The sequence below is a fragment of the Centrocercus urophasianus genome, unplaced genomic scaffold (assembly GCF_019232065.1).
Source record: "Centrocercus urophasianus isolate 14NV4802_14NV808 unplaced genomic scaffold, USGS_Curo_1.0 seq_31, whole genome shotgun sequence".
Taxonomy (NCBI): domain Eukaryota; kingdom Metazoa; phylum Chordata; class Aves; order Galliformes; family Phasianidae; genus Centrocercus; species Centrocercus urophasianus.
Genome location: NW_024884878.1, coordinates 9,050,196 through 9,073,711, shown reverse-complemented (window position 1 = coordinate 9,073,711; position 23,516 = coordinate 9,050,196). Strand labels below are relative to the sequence as shown.

The window sequence follows — 23,516 nt, the reverse complement described above, 5'->3', positions numbered from 1 at the left end:
GTAGTAATAGCTTTATGCCAGCTATTGCTGCCTTTGTAGATTTTTACCTAATGGTTCCAGTAATCAGTTTTCTAAATCTGCAGTGAGACCTGATTTTCTTGTCTTAACTTTTAAAGTACAGCATCCTCCACAGTGGAACACGCGAATCAAATGTGCTTGGACTTACAGAGGTCTGAACTGTAGAATTCATCATATTTTTACAATAAAATGTTGCATGAAATACTGTCTAATCTGAAGTGGTTATGCTTGTTAACCAGTTGATTTTGAAGCTAGCAAAGAACACAAAATAGGTGGAAATGTGGAGGAAGTGATACGTCATTGTTCAGTCTATGCTACAGGAGCAGCTTATCCAGTTTTCGGTTTCACAGGTAATCTTCGAGTACTGCTCGTAATAACTGCAGAAGCTCCAGACTTCAAATTAATGAATTGCAAACGTTGGCAGATCTTGAGGTTGTTCTGTCACTAAAAGGGTTAAAAATCTGCGTTCAAACTGACGATAAGAATAACATCATGAAACGGGCAGCCCTTGCTTTGCACATAGGTTGGCTGCGTGGGTGAGCCTTAAACCTCTGAGGGAGGAGTGTTGAATGAAGCCGTGATCGTTGCTGGGTTTCAAGTCTGCCCTAGTTGGTGAGAAATGAAGAGAAGTTCTCCACCTGCCGTAGTTTGGCTCTTAGCTCCCGCTCTCAAGGCGTCGCTGGGTGCAACCTAAACATGGCCGCTCCGGATCACGACAGACAGCCGCGCCATTGTAGCCACCGCGCGGGGCGGGGCTGCATGCCGCGCGCGAGGTGCGGCCTGCCGGAAGCTCGTGGTGCGCATGCGCGACGGGCAGCGCGCGGGGCGGGGCGGGCATGGCGGGCAGAGTGCTGTTCCGGCGCGGCGCCGGGCAGGTGGGCTGCGGGTGCTGAGGTGGGGGGAGGGCGTGAGCGCGGGAAGCGAGGCGGGACGGCTCTTAGAAGGCGTTCCGTGGTTTCTTTAGAGCGACGACTCGGATATGTGGGACGACACTGCCCTCATCAAGGCGTACGACAAGGCGGTGGCCTCCTTCAAGGTGAGGGGCGGCCCTGCTGGAAGCCGCGAGGGACGCGGGGCTTCGGGCCTCATCGCTCGGCGCTCGGCACTCGGCTGCCCAGCCCCCGTGCTGTGCTTCTTGTGGTTTATTTTCCTTTTCTTTCTTGAAGAATGCTTTAAAGAACGGGGACTGCGCAGAGCCTTCGGATAAGCAGGAGCAGCGGCCCGGGATGAAAAGGAAAAACAGCAAGAAGAACAGGAACAGAAACAAGAGCAACGGCGTGCCGTTGAAACAGGTCAGCTTTTTGTAGATTGTGTTGATGTCTGTATTGCAGGTTGTGCTTCGCAGCCGTAGTCAAAACGAGCTTGCTGTTGTTACCTTGGAAATAACGGGGGGGAGGAAATGGTGTGACAGACCTCGGCTGTAGGTAGCTCTTACATCACACGTTTTCACCGGGGAAAAACTTCCTGGGCAAGGCGCATCGTTCTCATGGTTGAGAGAAAAAAAAGTAGTTTAGGAAAAGGCTTTGTTCTCAGTGATTTTTTTTGGTGTAGGCTTTTACTTGGCTTTCTCATTTCTATTGCAGTGGAAAGTTGGTGACTGCTGTAACGCTGTCTGGTCTGAGGATGGTAATGTCTACCCAGCAACTATTGCCTCCATAAATCTGAAGAGGGGTACATGTGTCGTTACTTACACCGGATATGGAAATAAGGAGGAACAGAACCTGGCTGATCTACTTCCTCCAGCTAGCGATGAAACAGTAAATAGATGGGGAATTCTGGGGAGGTGAAGGGTGTTTTTTCAATGGTTTTGGCACCTCTGCTGTAACCAGATGGGTTATGTGAGAATTGAAACCCAGTTCCATTGTGAAGGGACATGCACAGATGGAGGGCGTGATAAGTCTGCCCTTATTTCCTGAAGTATGCATGGTAGAAAGTGGGAATAAGAAATTTATGGGTGAGACAAAATACATTGAAAATGATGAACAGATAAGATTGTGATACTCCCTAAGGAGGGTTGGGAGGCCTAGATGGAGGGAAAGATGTGGACAGAACTTCCCCTACTTTTTTCACACTGGAGTTGCTTTCTGCAATTTCCTATTGTGTGTATCTCTCATAAAAATGTTTTGGTCTTCTAGAATGAAAACGAGAGTCCATATTCAACAGATGAAAGCGAAAAATCTTCCCAGTCACATCAAAATGAAAACAACTGCACAAAAGAAAGATTCTCTCCTAAAAACTTACGGTTTCCCAAACCACCAACACCTCCAGGCTTGGGAAGGGTAAGCCAAGCATCTTCTGAGATAATTCCTACAGCACTGTTAAACCTGGTGTCTAAATTCTGAGATAGTAAGGTAATATTTTCCATAGGATCATAGAATATCCTTAGCTGGGGAGGGACACACAAGGATCAGTGTTTAAATTTGGTTTCCACACAGGACCACTTAACCATCAGACCCAATATGTGATTGTGTTGTCCAAACACTCCCTGAATTCACTCCTTGAAGGTGCTATGACCGATGGGAGTCAGTTGCAGTGCCTTACCACCCTAGTCATTGCCTGAGAAGGAAAGGAACAGCATTTTGAGAGTGGATATGCGAACTTGCTTGTTAGCACTCATGGGTAATTTTCAAGTAATGCAGCTTCTGTGTAGTTCTTTCGCAGAACTTCTTAGTAACTTGAAAGAAGAAGGTTGCTGTTCTGTGGATAATGCTGTTAGCAGCAACACTCTTAATCTTTTTAGACTGCACCTTTACAAGCCTCTTGGTATATTTTTATTTTATACAACATTGAAGGCAGCAAAAATGATATACAGGTGTCACAGAAGCGCTCTGCTGTAGCTTCTCAAGTGGCTTATCTGAGGTTTAGGTACGTTCTCCAGTTTCATTGTTCTGGAGAAGTCTTAAGCAAACAGTGCAGTTATGCACTGCCCTGTGTTTCCTAAAAACTGGCATTTGTGAAAGACTTCATTCTAAAGTTGTTTGTTTGTTTTCTTCTGTGTTTTAGCTCTGCTTAAAAAAATACATTCATTAGCATTATGGAAATGGCGCCTTGAATTTAGTAATTTCAGCTAGCACGAGTCAGCCACATAGGAACAGAGAAGTTATCTGTATGCCTGATACCGTATAGCCTCTTCATGTGAGAGCACAAACATTTATTTCTGTTTATGAAAACTTAAAAAAAAAAAAAAACCTTGTGTTAACTATACGTCTGTGTTAACTCTGCTTACCTCACTATGTATGTGAATTCACTCCTTGAAGGTGCTATGACCAATGGGAGTCAGTTGCAGTGCACTGTGTATGTAAGTTTTACTTTTCTAGTCATGGAGTGCTCCCCAGCAATGTGTATTCTTATTACAGTCATTAAATTGCTGAGATACGTAGCCTCGAGTTTATGGTTTTGAGTTGCTTCAGATGCTTCTGTTAAATAAAATCTACATACCTTCAGTTTCTCTCTAATTGCACCATTGAATTATTTCAATACAGCACGAATCAAAATTCAGAACACTTCCACCGTTCTTGTCTTGCTGGCTCCCACCCTTTCCAGCAGGACCACCGGTAAGTGGAGATGAATATCTGTGATGTCAAACTTCCCAACTGAGTGTCCTGTCTTTTAGAGCTCATTTCTGTGTTAAAGTCTGTATTTTCTGGGTATTTGGTAATGCATTAAATTGCACCTATTACAGGGGTCTGAGGTGTGGAGCCTGATCATTACTTATTTTTGTGATAGGGAAGCTGTTGGTGTAGGAAGCTGTAGGAATACAAAGAGAGGGTACTTCAAGAAACTACACCTTTCTTTTTAAGTAACAGTGTTTCATTGATACAGACAAATATTTTGCCTAATTAAACTCTTGAACAGCCAAGCTACAGGAGCAATGTTTCTCCCAGGCTTTGGAAGCTGAATGTTTCCTGAAAAGATTGCCTTGCTTGCCCCATTTTGGGGCATGCAACTGAGGATATATTCCTTGCTTTTACTTGTATATTTTGATCATTTAGAATTTGTTGCTATCTAACCTGGGATATAACTCATGGAAACAAAGACAACTTGGATTTTTCTTTGTGATTTCTTAGTTGATTCCTCCTCCACCACCTATGGGGCCAGATTCTCCTGAGGATGATGAAGCGTTGGGGAGCATGTTGATAGCTTGGTATATGAGTGGTTATCACACTGGATATTACCTGGTATGTGCTATTTCTGTCTGGAAATGTATGTAATATTGTTGCATTGTTAGACTTAAGGTTATTTTACATTGTGTGCGTATTCCTACCTTGGGGTAGGAGTAATGTGAGCTCAGGTGTTTGGTCAGCTGAGGTTTTTTGTGTTTTTTTTTAAGTTGTTTTTCCTAGTTACAATCCCATTAAGCACTCTTCTAAACAGTGTTTTGTATCAGTATTGAAAGAACAGGTTCTGTGTTTGTAGGCAGGTGAAGCAAATATGAATGTACCCTTCTCTGTTACCCTGACCCTGGGGGTGTTCAAGGAAAGGCTGGATGTTGTGTTGAGGAACATGGTTTAGTAGGAGCTATTGGGAATAGGTGAACGGTTGGATTGGGTGATCTTTTAGGTCTTTTCCAACCTTGGTGATTCTATGATTCTATGGAATATGGTTTTCTGTGTTTTTTTGGTTTTTTTTGTTTTTTTTTTTTTTCTGATCAGTAAAATCCCTTTTGGCATCAGATCTGGCATTTTCCAGAGACTTTGTTCACCAGTAATTGTTTCAAATGCTAATGGAGGCCTAGCAAAAGCAGTCAGCATAGCTGTTGAAAACTTGCATTGTGGGGGGTTGATTTCTGTTCTTTGTATGGTTAATGATGGAAGAGAATTATAGGAGGAATTTAACTCTTGATATTCAGACAGTTAAGAGTGGGGATTTGGCTCCTCAGGGTATCTTCAAAGGAATAACTTTAGAATTTGTTTGGGTTATAACCATAGATTTCTTTTAATACACTTTTAATACAAGAACTACGTGTTTGTAATTATTCTGTAGAGGCATTGTACAAAATGGAGACACGTAGTTTAGTTTCAGTCCTTTTGATTCTCCAGGTCTCATCTCCCCAAGCAGTTAAACACTATTCTTGGTTTGTGAAGGACTGAAAAAATCTTGTTTTTACAGGGAAATAAAAGCTTTACCTAAATTGTGTTCTGCAGGGGTTAAAACAAAGTCGAATGGAAGCGGCCCTAGAGAGAGAGGCCTATCTAAAATAACTGAATAGCCATCACTCTTCTGAAGGATTGTAAGTATGGTAATTTTGCACTAAGTGAAGATGCACTCTCACCTGAAAATCTGTTTAGCTCTTGGAAAGCCTTTGATTCTATGCAAAAAGGTTGGGCTTCAGGAATTGCACCTGCTTTCGTGGCTCTCTGTAAAGAAGTTTCTGTGAGAATTCATTCCTTTGCCTAGCACCAGTAGAATGTTATTTTCTTGGGTAGAATGAAAGACAGTATTTAAGTGCTGTGATGAGAGGTGTAACTAACTGCTGTATCTCTCTGCACATGTTTAACAGGATGGTTGACTTAAACTATTGTCACCATATCTACTTACTGTTTAATTTTTGTTTAGTGAAATGATAAGATATAATTTACATATTTATGTATGTATTTTAAAAAGCAACTGTTTCTAGCCTGATGAGTGGCTGCACTTTGTTTTCTGGACGAAGTCAACATTTGGGGCTCTCACTTCTGACCTGTTCTAACAACTTCAGTGCTTGTGCTCTTGTTTGTGGTCTTTTGTTTAGAACTTCCCAATATATTTTTTGGTTCCTTGTAGGGCAGAACTCCATTCTTGCGAGTACATTTTCTGATTTTTCTGTGATAAGCATGCTATTTCTGTGCAGAGGAGTAGTTCTTTTGTTGTTGTTTTATTGTTTCTGTTTTGTTTTTTAGATCTGACCTACTAATTCTTGTCTTTTCTAAAGACAGGTACAGATGCTTGTCACTGAGAGATGTTTATCACTTGTGCACTGGGTGATGGTGAAGATCAGAATTTCAGCAAAGATGATAAAACTTTGTTTTCGTAACAGTGAGCTGCCCATGGTAACAAGTAGACAGATGACTTGAGGCTAGTAATTGCATATGCACTGAAACAAGCTATTTCTTGAAGACGTTTTGGCATACTGCGTTTAGAAAGTACTGCTGCAATGAAGTGTTTTCTACTTTCTTGAAACAAAATAATAAACCCATCAAGTGTGGGTTTTGGCCATTTTCTTTGTTGTTGTTGTTATCCTTTACTCATGTTGTATTCCTTAGACTTTTTATCTGACTGGTAACACCTGAACTAGCAATTGCAGCATACTATTTTAGGACACATGACAGCAATTTGTGTTACTGTAGTTTTTGATGGCAATGACTTGAAAAACAGTATGCCTTCAAGTTTAAGAAGAGTTGTCTTGTTTCGGGGGTCTGCTGTGTATGGCAGCTGGAGAGGCCCATTTCCTGTTTGAAATGCCTGTTAATAAAGTTCTGCTTTTTGAACTTTTACATTAGACATCTTGATTTTCTCTTTGTTCGCTTTCTGCTGAATGAATTGCTGAAGTTCTTGTATGATTTCATGATGTGTTTTACTGGTTTTTCTGTGGTACTGTCGTAAAATCAAGTGTTTTAGAAGGAGATTGTGATAAGGTAATTGAAATTGTGGATTTAACATTTCGGCCCTTACCATTTGTAGTTCTTGTGGAGTGGAAGTTGTGGGCACAAAACTGAATGATGATTGAATTAATGTCAGCAGTTTCTATTATGGGGAAAGCAGCCCAGTGTAGTTTCCGAACTCTGTTACATTCCTTTCCCTATGAAGCTTTCAAAGTGGCTTCAGAAAGTTTTTCTTTAATTGTCCAGTGAAAGTAAACTAAGATTGCTCACAGTGATACTAAGGTTCTAGATCAGTGGTTCATCAGCTGCTTGTTGCTGAAGGGAGACAGCTGCCATCCACTTCTATAGCTAGTCCTGTGGTAATATCTGGAATAAAGTTACAAGTGGTCTGCATCAATTTTTAGCACTAGTAAAATTTGACATCCAGCATAATCTTTAGTTCACTCCTGTTATACATAGGCTTATGATTTCTATTTCGTGGTAAATTATTTGCATAACTAATTTCATTACAAGCACAAGAACTAAATAGAAATAATGTTTTATTTTAGCAGAATTATACTTTTCTTCAACTGAAGGTATCAGTTACAATCTGTAACTACTTAAGACAGCTAACTTTTCTCAATTTCTATTGGTTCTATTTTCCTTCTTTCTCTTAGAAAGTTGCTGCTGTAGAATAGACCAGTATATTTCATTGTGGTAAATATTTCTTGAGAATGTGTTTATTTGCAATGTAGGAACAGTAGTTTATCATACAGCAAGGGAGGAAAAAAAAAACACTTTCAAACATTTTCGTCTTAAACAGTAGGTAAAAGTGGCAAGAGCCATTGCCAAGGTAACTTTTAACTCCTAGACTGGGGATTCTGTTCCCGCTGAAGATTCTAGATCAAATGCTTTAAACTCCTCTTAATGAAGGAGCCAGTTCTGCATTCTTATTGTCAGAAAGCCAGGCAGTCAAGAAAAACATGGGACAAAAGCTCTGGCTGTTGATGAACGCTGACTTTGATCTGGCCTGTGAACATGGGAGTCAAGCTCATCTCTTTTAAATCAGGACTGTTATTCAGTGTTTTAAACTTTCTTGTATCTGTTTCTGTAATGCTGTAACAGAGAAAGTTTGAATTGTTTTGAGATCGTCCTAAGTAAGTATTCAAGAAATGTTTTGGCAGCACATTAGTTCTAGCAACTAGGGATCTCATCTCTGCATCTACACAGTGAGATGTAAGCTAACCATTCTATGATGGACGTTGCCAAAACTCCCCTCTTGTCTCCTCAAAAAGTACAGCTGACCCACAGTAACCTGTTAGGTCACAAGAAGCAGTACCATTTTATCCGTGTGCTTGACATCAGTGCACTGAAACCCTGAGAAGCTCACAGACTCCTGAACGTCACTAGGAGGTGACAGCAGAGAGCTCCATTTCTGAAGGATGTCAGACTGGACAGGCTGTTCTTTGGCCATAGCTGAGGGTCTGGGACTTCCTCCCAGAAACAGCCATGATCACTTTCAGTTAAATGAAGATGAACTTGTTAGTGAATGCAAAGAATGAACAAATGTCTTCGTTAATAAGCTGGCAGCTATAACTTTAATGTTTTCTTCACCATTTCAGTACTATGAATTTATGTCTTCAGGGCACTAAAACTTCACTGCCTTCAAAATTAACACCATCATCTGATACACGGAAACAACCCAAATTGTTTGGCCACTTCTAGGAGGCAGCTATGCACGGCAGAGGGCTGGTAAAGCCTCTGGGCATTTTGCTATTATAGAAAATTTACTCCTGAGCTATTAGCTCTATGCTTGCTTATCAGTGTTGTTGTTCATTCACTGTGCAGGAATTCTTTCCTCAGGAATCCACACAGGTATTGACAAAACCATTGAAATGGCCACAGTACAAGGCAAAAGAAAAGATCAGAAGTAAACATTGCAGAAAGTTATTTCAGCTTTGTTTCTTTAGTATACAAAAGCACATATGTGTGGCAGCTCGTATGCCACTGACATACATCTGCAATTTCCTGAAGTAGAAGCATAGAAAATCATCCTGTATTTTCACAAAATGATAAAATTTACTTACAGGTTTCATCTGCATAGTAGTGACTTTGACCTGACAGGGGATTTGATTTATATTCACAAATTACAAGAGCAAGAAGCAGCTGACAAATTCTGTATCTCTGTGTGTATATATATATATATATATATATATATATATATATATATATAACAAATTCGTTGCCTCAGTGTATGGACAATCCATAAATCCTAACTCATGTTGATGACAGTTTTGTCAGGGTAAGCTGATGTTCAACACTCTGTTCTCAAACTAGAAAGTGTGTTCATTGTCCTCCTTTCAAATGGAGCTGTTACCAGTTCCTACAGAATTTAGAGTTGCTTTCTCATCAAGGTTTCTTTATAAGTTTTCTAGAACAAAAATAGGCCTACTTGTAATTATTATTTAGTTCAAACTGAGTTGCTCAGGTACCAGCACCAGTAGCTACAATGGCAGTTTATAACGGCAGAGGTCCTGGTTCTGTTTTTTCACTCCATCAGCATTCTTTGATCTGTCCTTGAGGGAGGACTTCATTTATGATGTCACCCACACACTGCATCCTTCCTGTAATATTCTTCCACCCTTTGGCTTTGCTGCCAACCAGGGTTGTGAGACCCTGCTCTGAGAGAACACAGCTGCACAGCCTTGACTGCCAAGAGAAATCCTTGGGAAAGCCAGCAGAAGGAAGAAGGAAACCATTACAGACAAAGGAACACAGGTGAGACTCCTCTCCGGGAACTGGAGATGATCATCAACAAAATAAACTGTGTAAACATAACACGATACTTTTGGCACATGTCATCCTAAGAAAAGGAGTCCTTTGCCTTCTATGTAAAGCCTACAGAGACCATCTGAAGACAGCTGACTGAGATGTTAGATTGAGATATTTCAAACTGTTAGAGAGCTGAAGCTTTCCCAGCTGATGAAGATCTCTGGGTGCAAGGATGATCTCATCTTGGACGTCTTTTATGCTCTCTGTATCAGTTCTTCTCTTGGAAATAAGTATGAGGTATTACTTTCAGTGCAACCAAGATTACCAGCACTCCAACAATTCTGTGGTAGGTTTCAGTGTACTTTTCAGTTTATTCACCAGAGTTCCTGCTTTGAATGCAACCACACCTTTAAGGTAACAAAGCTTCATTCCTCAGGACTTTCCACAATAGGAGCTCAGTAAAGCAAAGGCACTTTTGCTGTTGGCATGATTCATGTGATACAGCAGCTGGGAGAACAATCACAAAGCCCAGAGGATGGCTCTAGATAGGACAGAAATCCATCTGCATCAAATAACTAGAAGGTCTGGGATAGGTAAGACATTTCTTATACATTCCAGCGCTTAGAAATAATACCAGTCTGTTGTGCTTGGTCGTTTGATACATGATTTATCCACCCTCTAAATCCTTCCCAGTCCTTGTATCCCCCGTCTGGATGCTCTCTGATAAATTCTTTCATGCTCCTTCCAACTCAGGATATTCTATGATTCCATGGTTCCCATTACTAAAGTGACTTCATTAAAGTGTTTGTTTGTTTCCTACACTGTTTTTCTCAAATGCAGCTTATCTCTTGGAATTACTCACTTTTTGTTATTTGTACTGTGGTACAAAGAAAATATTTTGCTATGTGATGGTTCAAGATGCAGCAAGATTATCTACTGTTCAGCCCAACAATAAGCACATTCTACTGCCTTCTGCTTCCAAAATGCTTCTTTTCCTCTCAAATAACTGAGGGAACTCGAGAGACTTACACATACAAATAGATGTATATCAGATTTATACCTAGGAAAGTGATTCTAAATCCAGAATCTCCAACTTTTTTTTTTTTTTTTTACCTTTTCCAGAAATCATTAAAATTACATTCTTCTCTAGTAGGAAAACATGCATTAAATTATTTTAGTGCTTTCAAATCCTAAGAAAGAAAATGCTTCAAAAGCTATAAATGTCTTCAAGTTCTACTACCTTGCAAAAAAATACTTTTAAGAATTGCACTAAAAAAATCCTAGGATTGGAGGGTTTGGAAGGGGCTTCTGGGGATCATCTAGCCCAGCCCCTCTGCTAAAGCAGGTCCTGGAGACTAGACTGCACAGCATAGCATGAGCAAGCCACCTGTTGTGAAATGAGCACTGAACTAGACTGCCAACAGTCTGTACTGTATCCAAATGGACATTGCTGGAAGCCCAGGCTGGTGCCTGAATAGATGCAGCAATGGACTGTGAGGTCACCGACCAAGGGGTTGTGATCCTTACTAAGAATTCAGGTGCTCGCAGAGTCCAACACGGACTCTGCAAGACTTGGAGCACAGGATGAGGCTTTGGTTGCGCTGTGGGGCTGCCAGCAGCCCATCCTACAGCACTGTCAGTTTCATCAGCCCTGCACGGCTCTGGCAGCTGGGGCCCTGAAAGGTGTGCTTGCAGCAGCAGAGGGGAGCAGAGTGGGGACAGCTCTGGAGCAGCTGGAGATGAGCAGGGGCTGGGAGGGTTTGCTGTGAAGGACAGCAGCTTCGCTCTCCTTTGCAGTTTGTGACAGCTTCTGTGCTGCGGTGCCAGTGAAGGGAGCAGCATCACCCATCACACAGCCCGGGACCAGGGAGGTGGTATTGGAATGGATCTGCCCCCTGGGTGTGCACAGCTGGGATGATGTGAGTCTTGTCTCAGCAGCTTTGCTACAGCTGTCCTCTTGTGGGTGAAGAAGCCGAGTCCTGCTATATACGTATACACAAGATCAGGGCCTTCTGATGCTTGGTGAGGTCAGACAACGATCACCCTGAATGTCTTACCCCTTCTCCACAGCACAGTGGTTGTGGTCTGCAGAACGTTCATGGGCAGGCAAAGCTTGTGCTCCATGCTCTAGAGCACAGCTTCTCAGCCGAGGTCTGCACTGCCTGGATGCAGCACTTGGGATGAGTCCTCATTAGAACAGAGCAGAGAGGGACAATCCCCTTCCTCTCACTGCTGGCCACACAGGATATTTCTGGGCTGCAAGAGCACACTGCTGGCTCGAGCTTTTCATTCATCAGAACAAATTAATTAACAAAATTAAACAAATTGCTCTACAATATCTTTGTTAACTTCTTGGAAAAATATTTTGCTCTATTCCACAATCCTCTGAAAAACACCTGCAGGGCTTCTCTTCTGAGCGAACAAACAAACATGAATCATGAGATTCATCATGCTGATATACAAAGTAGTTTTATTACTCCCACATTTACAAATGTACATGTTAACCCACAGCAAAAGTCAGAAAAACTCAGAACTTTTAAAATAAATATACTCCTGAATTATCTGTATCTGATTAACAGTTAAAACATTATTAATACATCAGGTAAATGTTATATTTGCTTCCAAGCCAGTGCTCATTCTTCTGTGATCATTCCTGTTTTCAGCTGCCTCACTGAAAGCCACGTCTGGCTTTCAGTCCACACAAGATTTGCACAAGAATTAAACTGATAACAACAGTCTCTAACAAAGATGACATCATACAGATACAGGAGCAGGGTGCTCGTGAATGCAGCCAGGACAGCAGTGCAGGGAATCGTGAATAAACATGTCACACTCCACACAAAATGCATTCTTGCACGTTTTGCACACGTAAACCTGGAAAAGGTAGAAAACCAAGTTAAATCAGAAGAAAACTACCCACCAACACATTACAGTAGAGCAACAGTCATCATCAACGTAGTAAAAACAGATGGAATAGATATTGCTTGCAATGTATATCCAAAAGAAACCTTAATTCAGTTGGATTTCAAGGAGCAACTATGTCAAAAGGGTTGAGGTTGAGTCACTGCTTCCACGTGCTTAAGAGTGGAACCATGTCCATGTAAGCCTAGGAAATCCTTGCCCACACTTGTATAGCCTTTTAAGTCCCAAAGGCACAGCTATGACAGAGAACTCTATTTAGCAGAGAATAACACTGCAAGTATTATTTTTTGGCCCCTCCAAAGCACTTTTTATGACTGTTTCATTCTTTGACTGCTTCTACCTGTGGCACCTCTCCATGCACATTCCAGTGTACTTACATTTTGATCTTTGATTTCTGCTTGGCAGCCTTGACAATACCTAAAAACAAATTGTGTTTTTAAATTGAAAAGTTACAAGATAATATACAATGCTGTTTAAAAAACACATCCCACACATTAATCATTTCTAAGACAATTTCAAGTATTTAACTAAATAGGCAGACAGCTGCTAATGTAATTACAAACACTTTTTCCCAGAAGTGATTGAAAATCCCCAAATGTTTAGCAGCCTCTCTAGCAGTATGGAAGCCACTGCTAGGAAGGTGGAAAAAAACCCAACAATTGTGTTATCAAAGGTAGGGTTACTATCACAAGTATCACTTCATACCGTTCTCCCTGATATTCTTCCAGAGGAATTTCCTGAAAGGCATCCAAAGGAAACAAGTGGTGGTAAGACCGAGCCAGATGAGGTGCAGACACTAGTGTAAGACCTGCAAATAAAAAAAAGACAGCAATATTACTACAAGAGACAGCTAATAAACACGTAACTCCTTTATTCTGCCCAGAATTCTAGTCAGAAGGATTAACTCAATCTTCAGAAGTACTGAAGAAGGCAGCCTTCAGTAGAGGCTTTGGTAGAGGTTACTGTCTTGCAAATCCTGTTTCTCCTCTTAGGCGGCCAGTGACGAGAGTTTCCTCTTTCCTCACTGCCCTCTCACTGTGCTTCTACACCATCCCAACTCTTTTAGTTTCCCTGAATGCAACTTCTATCAAAGGGTCTGTAAACCAGGAGTTACAAGCACTGCAAACAAATCCTGCAGTGTGCAAATATCTCTGTCAGTGTCCTTAACATAACAAACCCATCCTTCCCACAGCTTGGCAGTTACTTGTTCCATTCTGGTGAACAACCACACCTGTACTATGCACTGATGTCAGGCAGTAAAATGCCTACAGCTTGTTACATTTTGATATATAACATATTCTTGTTAGCAAGTATTTTCAGTGTTCCTGCCTCTTTTCCATCATGACCTCAATTCCAGGAATTAAGAACAGCAACAACATTCTTTTATGTAAGTATTGCAAACGTATGTTCTGTGAAACTTAACAAGATTCATACGTGCTGCATCTAGGCTCAGTGATGCCAGTAACAGTTTTGCACTCACAAGGACTTCAGCAACAGGCACACGAACAAGGGATTATTCACAGTAAACAGTATCATACAGGTTTACAATGGCAGTTCTGAAAGTCCCTTGCATGAAGCTGAAATTCCAGAACGCAGAAACTAAGTAGAGCTGGCCTGTAATTTCTGAGCACGGCTGTATTTTAACACTCCTCAGCCTTCTGATCATTGGCACATAATGCATGTGCTCACCTGCTCTCGTTACTCACCACAGATCTTGCATTCCACAGGAAGTTCACAGTATTTGGCTCTGCACTGAGGACAGAAATACCCATCCAGTGTAAGACATGGCTCACTGTTGTTTTCCAGTTGTCTGCAACAGAGGAAGTCAATTAAGTGCTTAAGAGACAACACTGTGTTACTGTGTAACTGAACAGTTAATTTTCAGTAGCTTTTACACGCCACCTCAAAGTGCATGGAAGTATTCAGTAACCACATATTCCCACAAAAATAAAGACCAAATATTCCCACATACAGGAGTCAATACCCTTTGGAAAAAAAATTACTAAGGACATTTGTACTAACATTTCTGCTTCCCCACAACATTCTGTACTAAGATGCACGTCAGTACTTACTCTTTCAAAGAGTTTGTCCTAAAAAAGTCAGGCTCTTCTACCATCCTTAAAACTACAATTCCTTTCATTACAGGGTCCAGCACATTAAGCAAATGAGGTTTCAGTTCTAAACATCTTTTTAAAGCCAAGTTAGTGAGCAAATTAAAAAAGCTTTATACAGAGAATGCTCTTCTTTATCATCAATTTTTCTCTGTAAGGACAGAAATATTTCAATAAAGAAATGTCTTTAAAATTGGCAGTATCAATAAACGTATCTAAAAGCCTTTTTCTATCTTCAAGAAAATAAACTAATGTGAATTTTGTAAATCGTACTTTAAAGATGTGACTATGGCCATAGAGTGGATGTGCAAACAAAAGTAAGATTTTCACTGAGAAGTCTCAGCACCGTGCTTCCCAGTCCTTTTCCATGTTATTTTGCAGTATTTTCACCAACGAGCAGATTTGATGCATATTACTGCACAGCCTTCAGTTCTGCTCAGCCCACTGAACTCTCTTCAACTCTACTTACGCCATGCTGAAGGATGGCTTTGCATCTTGGTCAGAAAGGGAAGCAATGGTGTGCTGAGGAAAACCTGAAGAGAAAAACATTTTCTATTATCGATTTTAAACAAAAATGATCTTTCAGTTTTAATGGTAGTGGAGAAGTTCAAAAATCATGCAGAACATCTCTTTTGTTTGCTACTATGGGAATTAAAACACTCTTACCAAGAAACAAGTTTTCCTAAAAGTCTCTACCTACATCCACTATAAATCCCTCACTGTATTTCCTATAAGTGATCTTCCTTTTTCCCCATAAACTTCCCATTGCCTGAAAGTTACTGGAGCTAGTTTTTGAATAAAAAGCTTTAAAAGAAAATGGTGTGCAATGGTAGGGAATCAGAAAGAGCACAACATAAATGTATCCTTGAACAGCAATTCCTACTACAGGGAAAATAATACGCAGACATGAAGTGTAAAATCTCCTTTTGAGCAGTCTCATCTGCCACGATGCTACAGCACTTAAAGAAGGCTAAAAAGCATTTGTCTTTCTGTGCCAGCTCATCCCAAGTATCCAGTTCATTTATTTACACACGCAGACATACACACACACACAAATACAGACATTCCCTCTGTGAAAATGGATGGCTGAAAGAGAAAAGTCAGTGCTCTAATCGGTGGCATTAGTGGTACTATGCCAATTTAACTCTAGGCTTAAATTTATTGAGAAACACACCAGGAGAAGAAAAGGTACTTAATCCACCTGCTTGAAGGTGCACCGCTGTGGCGTGCTTCCTGACAAGCATGTGCAAAACAGCCTTAAAGCCAATCCATCTTATAATAATTGTCTTCTGTGGGAGTAAATATGGAGGGAGAAACAACACCGTTTCTCATCATTCGTTTTTCTGAATATTACAACAACTGCTACACAGGCACTGTTAATCATCTTCCTGCTGAAGATGCAGTTGAGCAACTTGTCTCCTTTGTTATAAGCACTTTTGAGTTTGCTACTTTGTAGGAACAACATTCAATAACTAGAAGTATACTTAACAAAACAAAAGCTAACTCACTAAAAATCATATAATACCTTTATTATGCTTCTAACCACTTGCTTTGTTTTCACATGACAGAAAAAGGCAGAAAAAGGCAGAAAAAGGCAGAAAAAGGCAGAAAAAGGCAGAAAAAGGCAGAAAAAGGCAGAAAAAGGCAGAAGGTTTGCAGATCTTGCACCAAAATCATACCCTACCCATTCGAATGAGGGAGCACTCCGAACTTGAGCTGGCAGGTGGAGGACTAACATGATGCATCAGCAGTTCCTTATAATGACTTTCATCTAAAATAACGTGGTATGTTCCTGCCACGACAAAGAAATGCCTCATATTATGCATTTTGAGCAAGAAGAAGTGTTCTCCAACTAAGAGAAAATAACAACATTTTGCGTTAAAAAAGAAAAAAAACCTTTGGTACCAAAAAAAATGTATTTTTTAATCCAAAAAGAAAACATCCCTGTGAATACTACTGAAAACAAGATTTATCATTCATACAATAAAATGTTCACTTACAGGTGAACCCTCAGCTGCATCACCAATTACACAGTAAGAATTACCACTGGTGTAATAAGTGATACTAACACGTTGTATCACGTTCCACATCATGCAGTTTTTTATGTAGGATCCTGTTTTAAGACATGTATTTCTTCTCTCCAAAATGCAGCTACCAGCACTGTTTCACTGAACACTCTGTACGTCACAGAGTTGAGCCCTTACACCTCCTGCTAGAACCATTTATTCCTTATCACCAAGACGCATTAAAAAAATAACAAACCAGTTATTTAATTCTGATTTAAGATGCATCTGATCAGTGCCATTACAGTCCTTCATCAACGTACCTCCAGTTTCTCGGGTCAGCACTGTACAGACTCGAACTTCAGCACTTAGACCAATGACAGACACTCTGATCTTAACTGCTTTCAAACACTTCACATGGAGAAAGAAAGAATGATCAGATTTGTACTCTGAGCAGCAAAGAAAGGACTGAAGTTGCCAAGCTTCTAACAGCTTGGAGGCTAAAACTAGTGGTCAAACTTAGACTCTGTACCTTGATTAGCTCATAGATGTTGGCTGGATCGCATGTTGTAAGACTGCTGAAGACTATTAAAACCTCTCTGCTTGTATGTCCTGGCATATGCCTAAAGAAAGCACAGTTTACTTCTTAAGCAACACACACGATAATGTTCCTGAGGACTTCAATGCACTCAGATTAGAAATGATCTGAAAGGAAGCTGACTGTAAAATCCTGAAAAACTTTGCTCAGTTCATCCTGAGTTTCAGAATTTCTCCTTCCAAACTCCAATTTTTCCCAGTATCTAACTCTTAGTACACAGCTGTACAACTGTGATCTGACTGTGATGATGTTCACGTTATCCCCATGCCTTATCCACACACTCCCACGTAAAATTCACCTTCAAACGAGCAACATTGCAGTAACTCTTCCTAACTTCTTAAAATATTAGTCTCTTACAGATGAAAATCTGCTTTTAACTCCAGCCTTTCCTCTCACTCCTTAATTGAGAACTCTCCTGGAAGCACTTTTTGAAATACATTTTGTGACACTGACTATGATTTGGAGCTAGAAATGCTGCCAGAACAAAACCAGCTGCTAAACCATTTTCACCAAATGCTTTCTTGATCTAAATGACACACACAGCAAAAAAGAGAATCTTTAAGTCTATCCTACCTCAAAATCTTACCTTCCTGACATCTGTCAAAACTTCAGTGAGGTTACTGTGATTGAATATGGTTTCTTTTCCTGTTCTCTTTCCATTATTATTCCTCAGCTCTCTCTTTTAGTCCTCTGCTAAAAACACACTGAAGGGGCTATCATATTTATACACTATGTAAAATCATCCACTTTTTTTTTTTTTTTTTTTTTTTTAAGATGCTGTTGCTTGATGCAAGATGCTCATCTCTAAATGGAAATGTCTTATGTTAGAAAACTGACTATGATACCAGTCTAGAAGGGAACTCCTTAACAGTTTGCATTGTATGAGGAACCAAAGCCAGCTTTTTGAAGACTCACAGCAGCACAGTGCAAGACACTACTTGTTAAAAACCAAATACTGACTCCAACCCTTCAAAAAATCACTATCAGCATTATCCTGATGATGGAAAACAGAGAAAACACAAAACCCCATTTACATACTAACTTTAAAGTCTGCATGGCTAAATTTAGGGAATTATACAGAGATGGCTCTCCCTGGCAGTTCATATCCACTGCTTTCTTCAGAGCAGCTATGTGCTTTTTTGAGTTACCTGCAAGTGAATAAAACAGTTCAGCTGAAGAAACTAGTTTAAAAAATGTAATATTTAAGCTATACATGTTATGAAGTGCACCAACACAGCAACAATTTCCAAACCATGACTTCTAAGTTTGTTTTCCCTTAGAAGCGATCCCCTTCTGCAGAAAGCTAGACATCACAGGTATTCCATCCCTAGAAACTTCAAGAAGCCAAAAAGGCAGAAAACTATCATGTGTCATTAAGTGTTTCACACGAACAAAGCAGTCACAGAGGGAATTGTCTCACAAACTGTTCCAGTAGAAACAGAATTCAATTTCCTGATCTCCTCAAAGTATTATGTAAGCACCAAGGAACTCTTCTAATTCCTTCAGCTCTTCAGATGGATAAAGAGACAGCATTTATAACCACATCTCTGAAGACACATTTCTTGCTGGTGACAGAAAGCAAGAACCTGAGGAATCTTGCTTCACAACAACTTGCCAAACATCAAGGAAAGCACAGCTACCAGAAGATATAAAGCTGAGAAATTGACTGCGCTGCCACAGATCTGCAGTTTTAAAGAAAGATACTGCCTCCCTACCTGAAAGCTCTGTCATCTTCTCAGCTCTTTTACTCTTGGTTACAATTAAGCCCATCTAGAGAGGGAAACAAAACAGCAAAACTTAGTGAAAAATATGCTGATTTACATCTCTGCTATGTTTTCTTTACACCTGTAATCACAAAGATTTGTCTTTTGGTTTTATGCTACATCAAGAGTAACGACCAACAACTACTGGGGTGAATCTGACTTTAGTCAAGTGATTCCTCCATCATTCTGATCTCAGCTACCTACAACAAGCACAGAAAACAGGACTTCAAATGCTCACCACTGTCTCTTATAGTAGTGAAGAAATACAAGTACTGGACAGAGTCAGAGGGAAACACTGATGGCGGGAAGTCCTGCTTGGATGGTCTCCTACTTCAGCTGAAACACTGAACCTAATACACATCATCACTATTTTACTAGCTCTTATTATGCTTCTAGTTAGCTACTGGTTTGTACACCAAGGTTTGAAGGATGCCAGGCTACATTCATCTGGCACCCTTCAAACCTTAGCACCCTGGCACCCTTCAATTGCCAACCTGTACTGCAGAAAAGGCTCCCTCATGTGCACAAGACAAGCTAAATTTTCAGTTAATTAGACAAAGCACATGAAAGCAAGAAATACACACACACAGGCGCTTTATTCATAGGCACAGAGGCCAAAGGTGACCACACTGCCACTCTGTGGAGAGACGGAGCGATTTCAGTCCCAGGGCAGTCCTCACACGGCTCTGCAATCTCAGAGTAAGCCAGCGCTGGAATTCTGCCTTTGCCCAAGCAGTTAGGATAGTCAGGAACTTCCTGACCACACCTGGAATTCCTGCTGCCTGCCTTATGACCTCATCTAAGAGCTACCAGAATCTTCACTCTGAAATTCTATCATGGCTGAAAATGACCTCACCTGAACTGCGGCCAGAATGGAACATTACTGACAGAAGTCAATGATCTTGAGGCCCTACAATAATGATCCTAAGCAGGGAACCCCTTGAGGCTGGCAGGACTGCAGCAGGCTGCGACCTTTGATGATAAAGTGCTGATTAAGTGCTATTGACAATCACACAATCTATTAAGTGCTATTAACAATCACACAATCTAATCCTGTGATTTACTACAGAAGTATTTAATACATCTTCAATTGCTGCTGAATCAAACAGGTAAAAATCTGCCCAGGACGTTGTTTCTTGCATGGTTCCACTCACTTGACTAATAGGATTTTGGTCAAAGTATTCTTCAACAAAATATTCCAGTAACTAGAAGGAAAAAAATGAGACTGTTAAAAACTAAATACAGTGTTGCTCCACGTGTAATAATTTGCTGCTACAGTTTTTGGAAAACAGTTCGGTCAATGAAAAAAATAAGGGAGGGGGAAATAAGCCTGCCCCTGCCATTTGTTGCCCTTTGCCCAAGCTCTTCCATTCTTCTTCCAGTGTTACCTATGCAAATCAATACCAGACACTAGCAGTCTTTCATTTCATTCACTTCATATGCTGAAGCTCTGCATTACGTTACTTCAAAGACATACCAAAAAGCATTAATCTGTAAAAAATCTTCAAAACTCAGGATTTTAATGCTTTGTATTATATGATCTTTCACTAATAACACTGCATGGACAGTTCAAGTTAGAAGTTTACCACCTGAAGCAGCAATACAAACTCCTGTCTATCATCTATTCAAACCACAGTCCCAAGAACAAAAGGCTGTTAAATGTGTAATGTTCAATGTCTGTTCTTCAATCCAATATCACTGCCATCACTGCACCTTAGTTTCTACACTGTTGAAGACTTCCACTGCCTCTGCTGTATAGAAGTGCTCCTGCAACGCATTCTGAAGTTACACAGCTTTTACAATTCAAAAAAGGGAAAGTAAACTACCCCAGGAAAATCATTGGTCAGCAACAGAAACAAGGGAAAAAAACAGTACGTATGAGAGGAGAGATGAGGCTGCGTAAGAAACCTGGTTGCAGGAGACTGCCATTGTTTTAAATGCAAAATGGAAGCGATTTACAGAAAAAGAGCGGGTTAAAAAGATGTGAATTTCGAGTACAGAAATACCTTCAGAGTGCAAGTCAGTCTGTTCGGCTTTAGATCTTGGTCCTCCATAGTTCTTGATCCATCAACAACCACATAAAGGTGACGCATCTGCATTATCACCACAAACATTAATTCTGCTGCAGGCTTATGCTTTAACACAAGGAGCAAGTTTTAGCATTTTTCCATTTCACCTCTGAAATGGAACGTTCATCTATCTTGAAAAACATTCACTGCTCTTTTCCTCTGCAGGCCAGCTACAAGTAGTCTGCACCTGTTTAATGTCTTTATTAGAAGACCTTGGTGTTGCATGAAGCAATGCTGTAATCTGCAATTCATGAAAGCTATTCATTTCTCACACGGAGAAAACTCCATCGTTAAGCACGCACTGGGCTGGCTGCACCTGTGAGGTGCACTCTGCACACACACCAAACTGGTGCTCCACAGCCCACCCTGCTGCCTTCAGAAAACAGAGAGAAGGTGCAAGCTCTGCTCTCAAGCACATCTAGTCAGCACAAGCTGCTTCAGGTTGGGCATGCCACCTCTGCTGAATCTGCTGTGTGCTCAGGATGGCCATAGGATGTTGACGTACCATTCCCAGCCGGACTTGTCCATGGTGTTCGTAGATTCTGACAAAACATACAGAAAGTTTCAAGTAAGATGCAAGTGAAGGAATGGGGGCTGAAACAAAGTCTGGAACTAACCCAATATTGTGCCTTTGGCAAATAAAAAGCACCCATGAGCCATGGATGTGCATTTCCACTGAGAGAAGGCAAAAGGTGAGACTGCAATCAACCCTTCATCACGGTCTGACTGTGTGCGTTTTAAACAAACAGAAGAAAACCCAATGAACCGAACACAGTTCTAGCCAGGAGGTTCGTCTTTACAATTTCACATGACACTGGTTGTTTTGACGTAATCTGAAGCAAAGCAAGCCCAGGCTTTTAATCTAGCTGTTCTCCGGGCAATGTGACACAGAACCTCCGCCCTCTGTAAAAACTCTCGGCGGGTTTTTGAAGCAGACCCACGCCGCCCGGCTCGGATCGCCGCAAGGGACACCGAGCACAGCAGCGACAGGACCAGGGCTGGGGTGCGGCACCGTACCTTTTCCTCTTCGCCTTGAAGAGGATGTCCTCGATGGTTGCTTTCAGCGACCCGGATTCATCTTCCTTCAGTACTTCCCTACGGAAAAGGGAGATTCCCGCTGAGCGCCTGAAGGCTCTCCTCGTCCTGCGCCGACAGCGAAGCGAGGCATGGAAACGAAAACCTACCACGTCCTCTCGTAGCCTCCTTCCCAGCGCTTAGTCCTCTCGGGCTCGTCGTCCATGGCCGCGGCACCGCTCTGACACAGCCGGTCCGCTGCCGGCGGGCGGGCACAGCTGCAGCGCGGCGGACACACGCACACGCACCTCCTCTCGCCGGACGTGCCCCCTCTTGGGCCGGAAGCGCCGCTGGGCCCCTCCCGGTGCTGCAGTCATTAGCCTCCGGTTGCGCCCGCCACCCGCGCCCTTCGTTCCTCCCGAGCGGCTACGTGCCCGGGGGGTCCTACAGAAACAAACACAGTTCTGTTCCGTAAAGCGTACGAAATGAAAGCATGTCGTTTGAGCACAGTTTACAAACTACCCTACGTGCGGACGAACAGGCAGCCAGCATACAGCAGCCAATCTTCTCCAGGCTCCATGCGTGCAGTCAGAAATCTTCCTGAGCGTTTCTTCTCCAGGACTTCAGTTCTGAAAGAACTGTTTCTCCTACTCTTACTTCAGTATTAACTGAACTGCAAAATCTGCAATCAACACAAAACAAGCATCAGCAAAAGCAAGCGTCTTTATGCAGCATGCGCACGCTTAATGTGCACTACTTTACAACCAGTGTAAAAGAGATGTTTTCAAGCAGAGCTCGAAACTCCAATACTGTTAACAAAGTATGTCCTATCAGTAATACATAGTTGTAATAAAGGAATGTGTGAAACCGAATCAAAATGCTCTGAAAACCCATGTTTTCTTGATTTTGTTTGTTTCTTGTTCCCCTCTCAAGTATCCGGCGCCCAGATCCTCTGCAACATTAGTTTACTCATTAATACATTAAAAACTACACAACAATTTATATAATTTCAAGCTCTTTCAGTTTTAATTAATTGATCCCTTAACAGCAAGCTTGCACTGTATTTATTGTCATCATTAAAAATGATGTGGCACACTTGTTTTAGCTGCATTAGCTTGATCCAATCTACTCAGGACTGAGACAAGCAGGTACTCTCAGCTCACCAAGACTTTCAGAAGCATCAACACAAAGACCACCTCAATAAAGCGAAGGTCACTGTAACCAGCTTCTCTGCAGAGCAATCACAGCATTGCTGAGCACAATGGAAACGTGCCAAGACTGTTTGACCTTCTGAATTACAGGAAAGTCACCAAGCATCCGTTTTTAAGGCGTGTCACTCTGCATCCGAGTAAGACAAGAACTGAGGAAGAAAACATTTAAACATAAGTAACATTTCCATAAACAGGAGTGGAAAACTTTGTGCTTTCACACTGTTGCATATATCAGGAGAAACATTAACAGTGGGGAAAATGTAGGAAAAACTAAATTATTTTCAGTTAAACTACAGACAAGAAAAACCTGTGACATTTAGACAAAAGTAGTGAAAACTGCTGAAGATGAAAAAAAGAAATAATTGTTAATTCTAAGAAAATTTGTTTCCAGCAGTCACATGCCAGACTTTCTTACAAAGTCCAATTTATAAAGTGTTGAAATGGAAAAAACAGGCATAAGCCAATATGATTAGTA

The 23,516-nt window shown here is 41.2% G+C and overlaps 2 protein-coding genes across 4 annotated transcripts; one reads left to right on the top strand and one right to left on the bottom strand.

Moving 5' to 3' along the window:
- Window positions 1-843: 843 nt before the first annotated feature.
- On the top strand, window positions 844-6,491 carry LOC122165992 (survival of motor neuron protein-like). 2 transcript variants are annotated; one of them, XM_042829419.1, is made up of 9 exons: window positions 844-893; window positions 983-1,054; window positions 1,185-1,310; window positions 1,602-1,775; window positions 2,154-2,297; window positions 3,501-3,572; window positions 4,086-4,196; window positions 5,163-5,248; window positions 5,934-6,491. In XM_042829419.1, the coding sequence occupies exons 1-8, from the start codon at window positions 855-857 to the stop codon at window positions 5,217-5,219; spliced, it is 795 nt and encodes a 264-aa protein (XP_042685353.1). In that variant the 5' UTR covers window positions 844-854; the 3' UTR covers window positions 5,220-5,248; window positions 5,934-6,491. The 2 variants fall into 2 exon arrangements, with proteins under 2 accessions (XP_042685353.1, XP_042685352.1); XM_042829418.1 differs by having other exon boundaries at window positions 5,930-6,491.
- A 5,309-nt stretch (window positions 6,492-11,800) lies between these two features.
- Window positions 11,801-22,124, bottom strand: LOC122166031 (general transcription factor IIH subunit 2). Of its 2 annotated transcripts, XM_042829495.1 has the most exons (15): window positions 22,001-22,124; window positions 21,834-21,911; window positions 21,322-21,358; window positions 20,754-20,840; window positions 19,902-19,952; window positions 18,700-18,754; window positions 18,027-18,132; window positions 16,919-17,009; window positions 16,710-16,797; window positions 16,068-16,175; window positions 14,853-14,916; window positions 13,979-14,082; window positions 12,978-13,080; window positions 12,650-12,689; window positions 11,801-12,224 (listed from the first exon to the last, which is right to left on the bottom strand). In XM_042829495.1, exons 1-15 carry the CDS (start codon window positions 22,054-22,056, stop codon window positions 12,105-12,107), a joined length of 1,188 nt encoding a protein of 395 aa, XP_042685429.1. In that variant the 5' UTR covers window positions 22,057-22,124; the 3' UTR covers window positions 11,801-12,104. The 2 variants fall into 2 exon arrangements, with proteins under 2 accessions (XP_042685429.1, XP_042685430.1); XM_042829496.1 differs by lacking the exon at window positions 19,902-19,952.
- Window positions 22,125-23,516: the final 1,392 nt, after the last annotated feature.

What these genes read in the sequence shown, in the direction of transcription:
- LOC122165992 (XM_042829419.1), top strand. Translation starts at nt 855, where the DNA reads ATGGCGGGCAGAGTGCTGTTCCGGCGCGGCGCCGGGCAG. An exon ending in AGGCGGTGGCCTCCTTCAAG is followed by an intron (nt 1,055 to 1,184) that starts GTGAGGGGCGGC and finishes TCTTTCTTGAAG; the next exon opens with AATGCTTTAAAGAACGGGGA. An exon ending in CTCCAGCTAGCGATGAAACA is followed by an intron (nt 1,776 to 2,153) that starts GTAAATAGATGG and finishes TTGGTCTTCTAG; the next exon opens with AATGAAAACGAGAGTCCATA.
- LOC122166031 (XM_042829495.1), bottom strand. Translation starts at nt 22,056, where the DNA reads ATGGACGACGAGCCCGAGAGGACTAAGCGCTGGGAAGGAGGCTACGAG. An exon ending in GAAGATGACAGAGCTTTCAG is followed by an intron (nt 18,133 to 18,699) that starts GTAGGGAGGCAG and finishes ATTCACTTGCAG; the next exon opens with GTAACTCAAAAAAGCACATA. An exon ending in TTAGCCATGCAGACTTTAAA is followed by an intron (nt 17,010 to 18,026) that starts GTTAGTATGTAA and finishes TGCTTTCTTTAG; the next exon opens with GCATATGCCAGGACATACAA.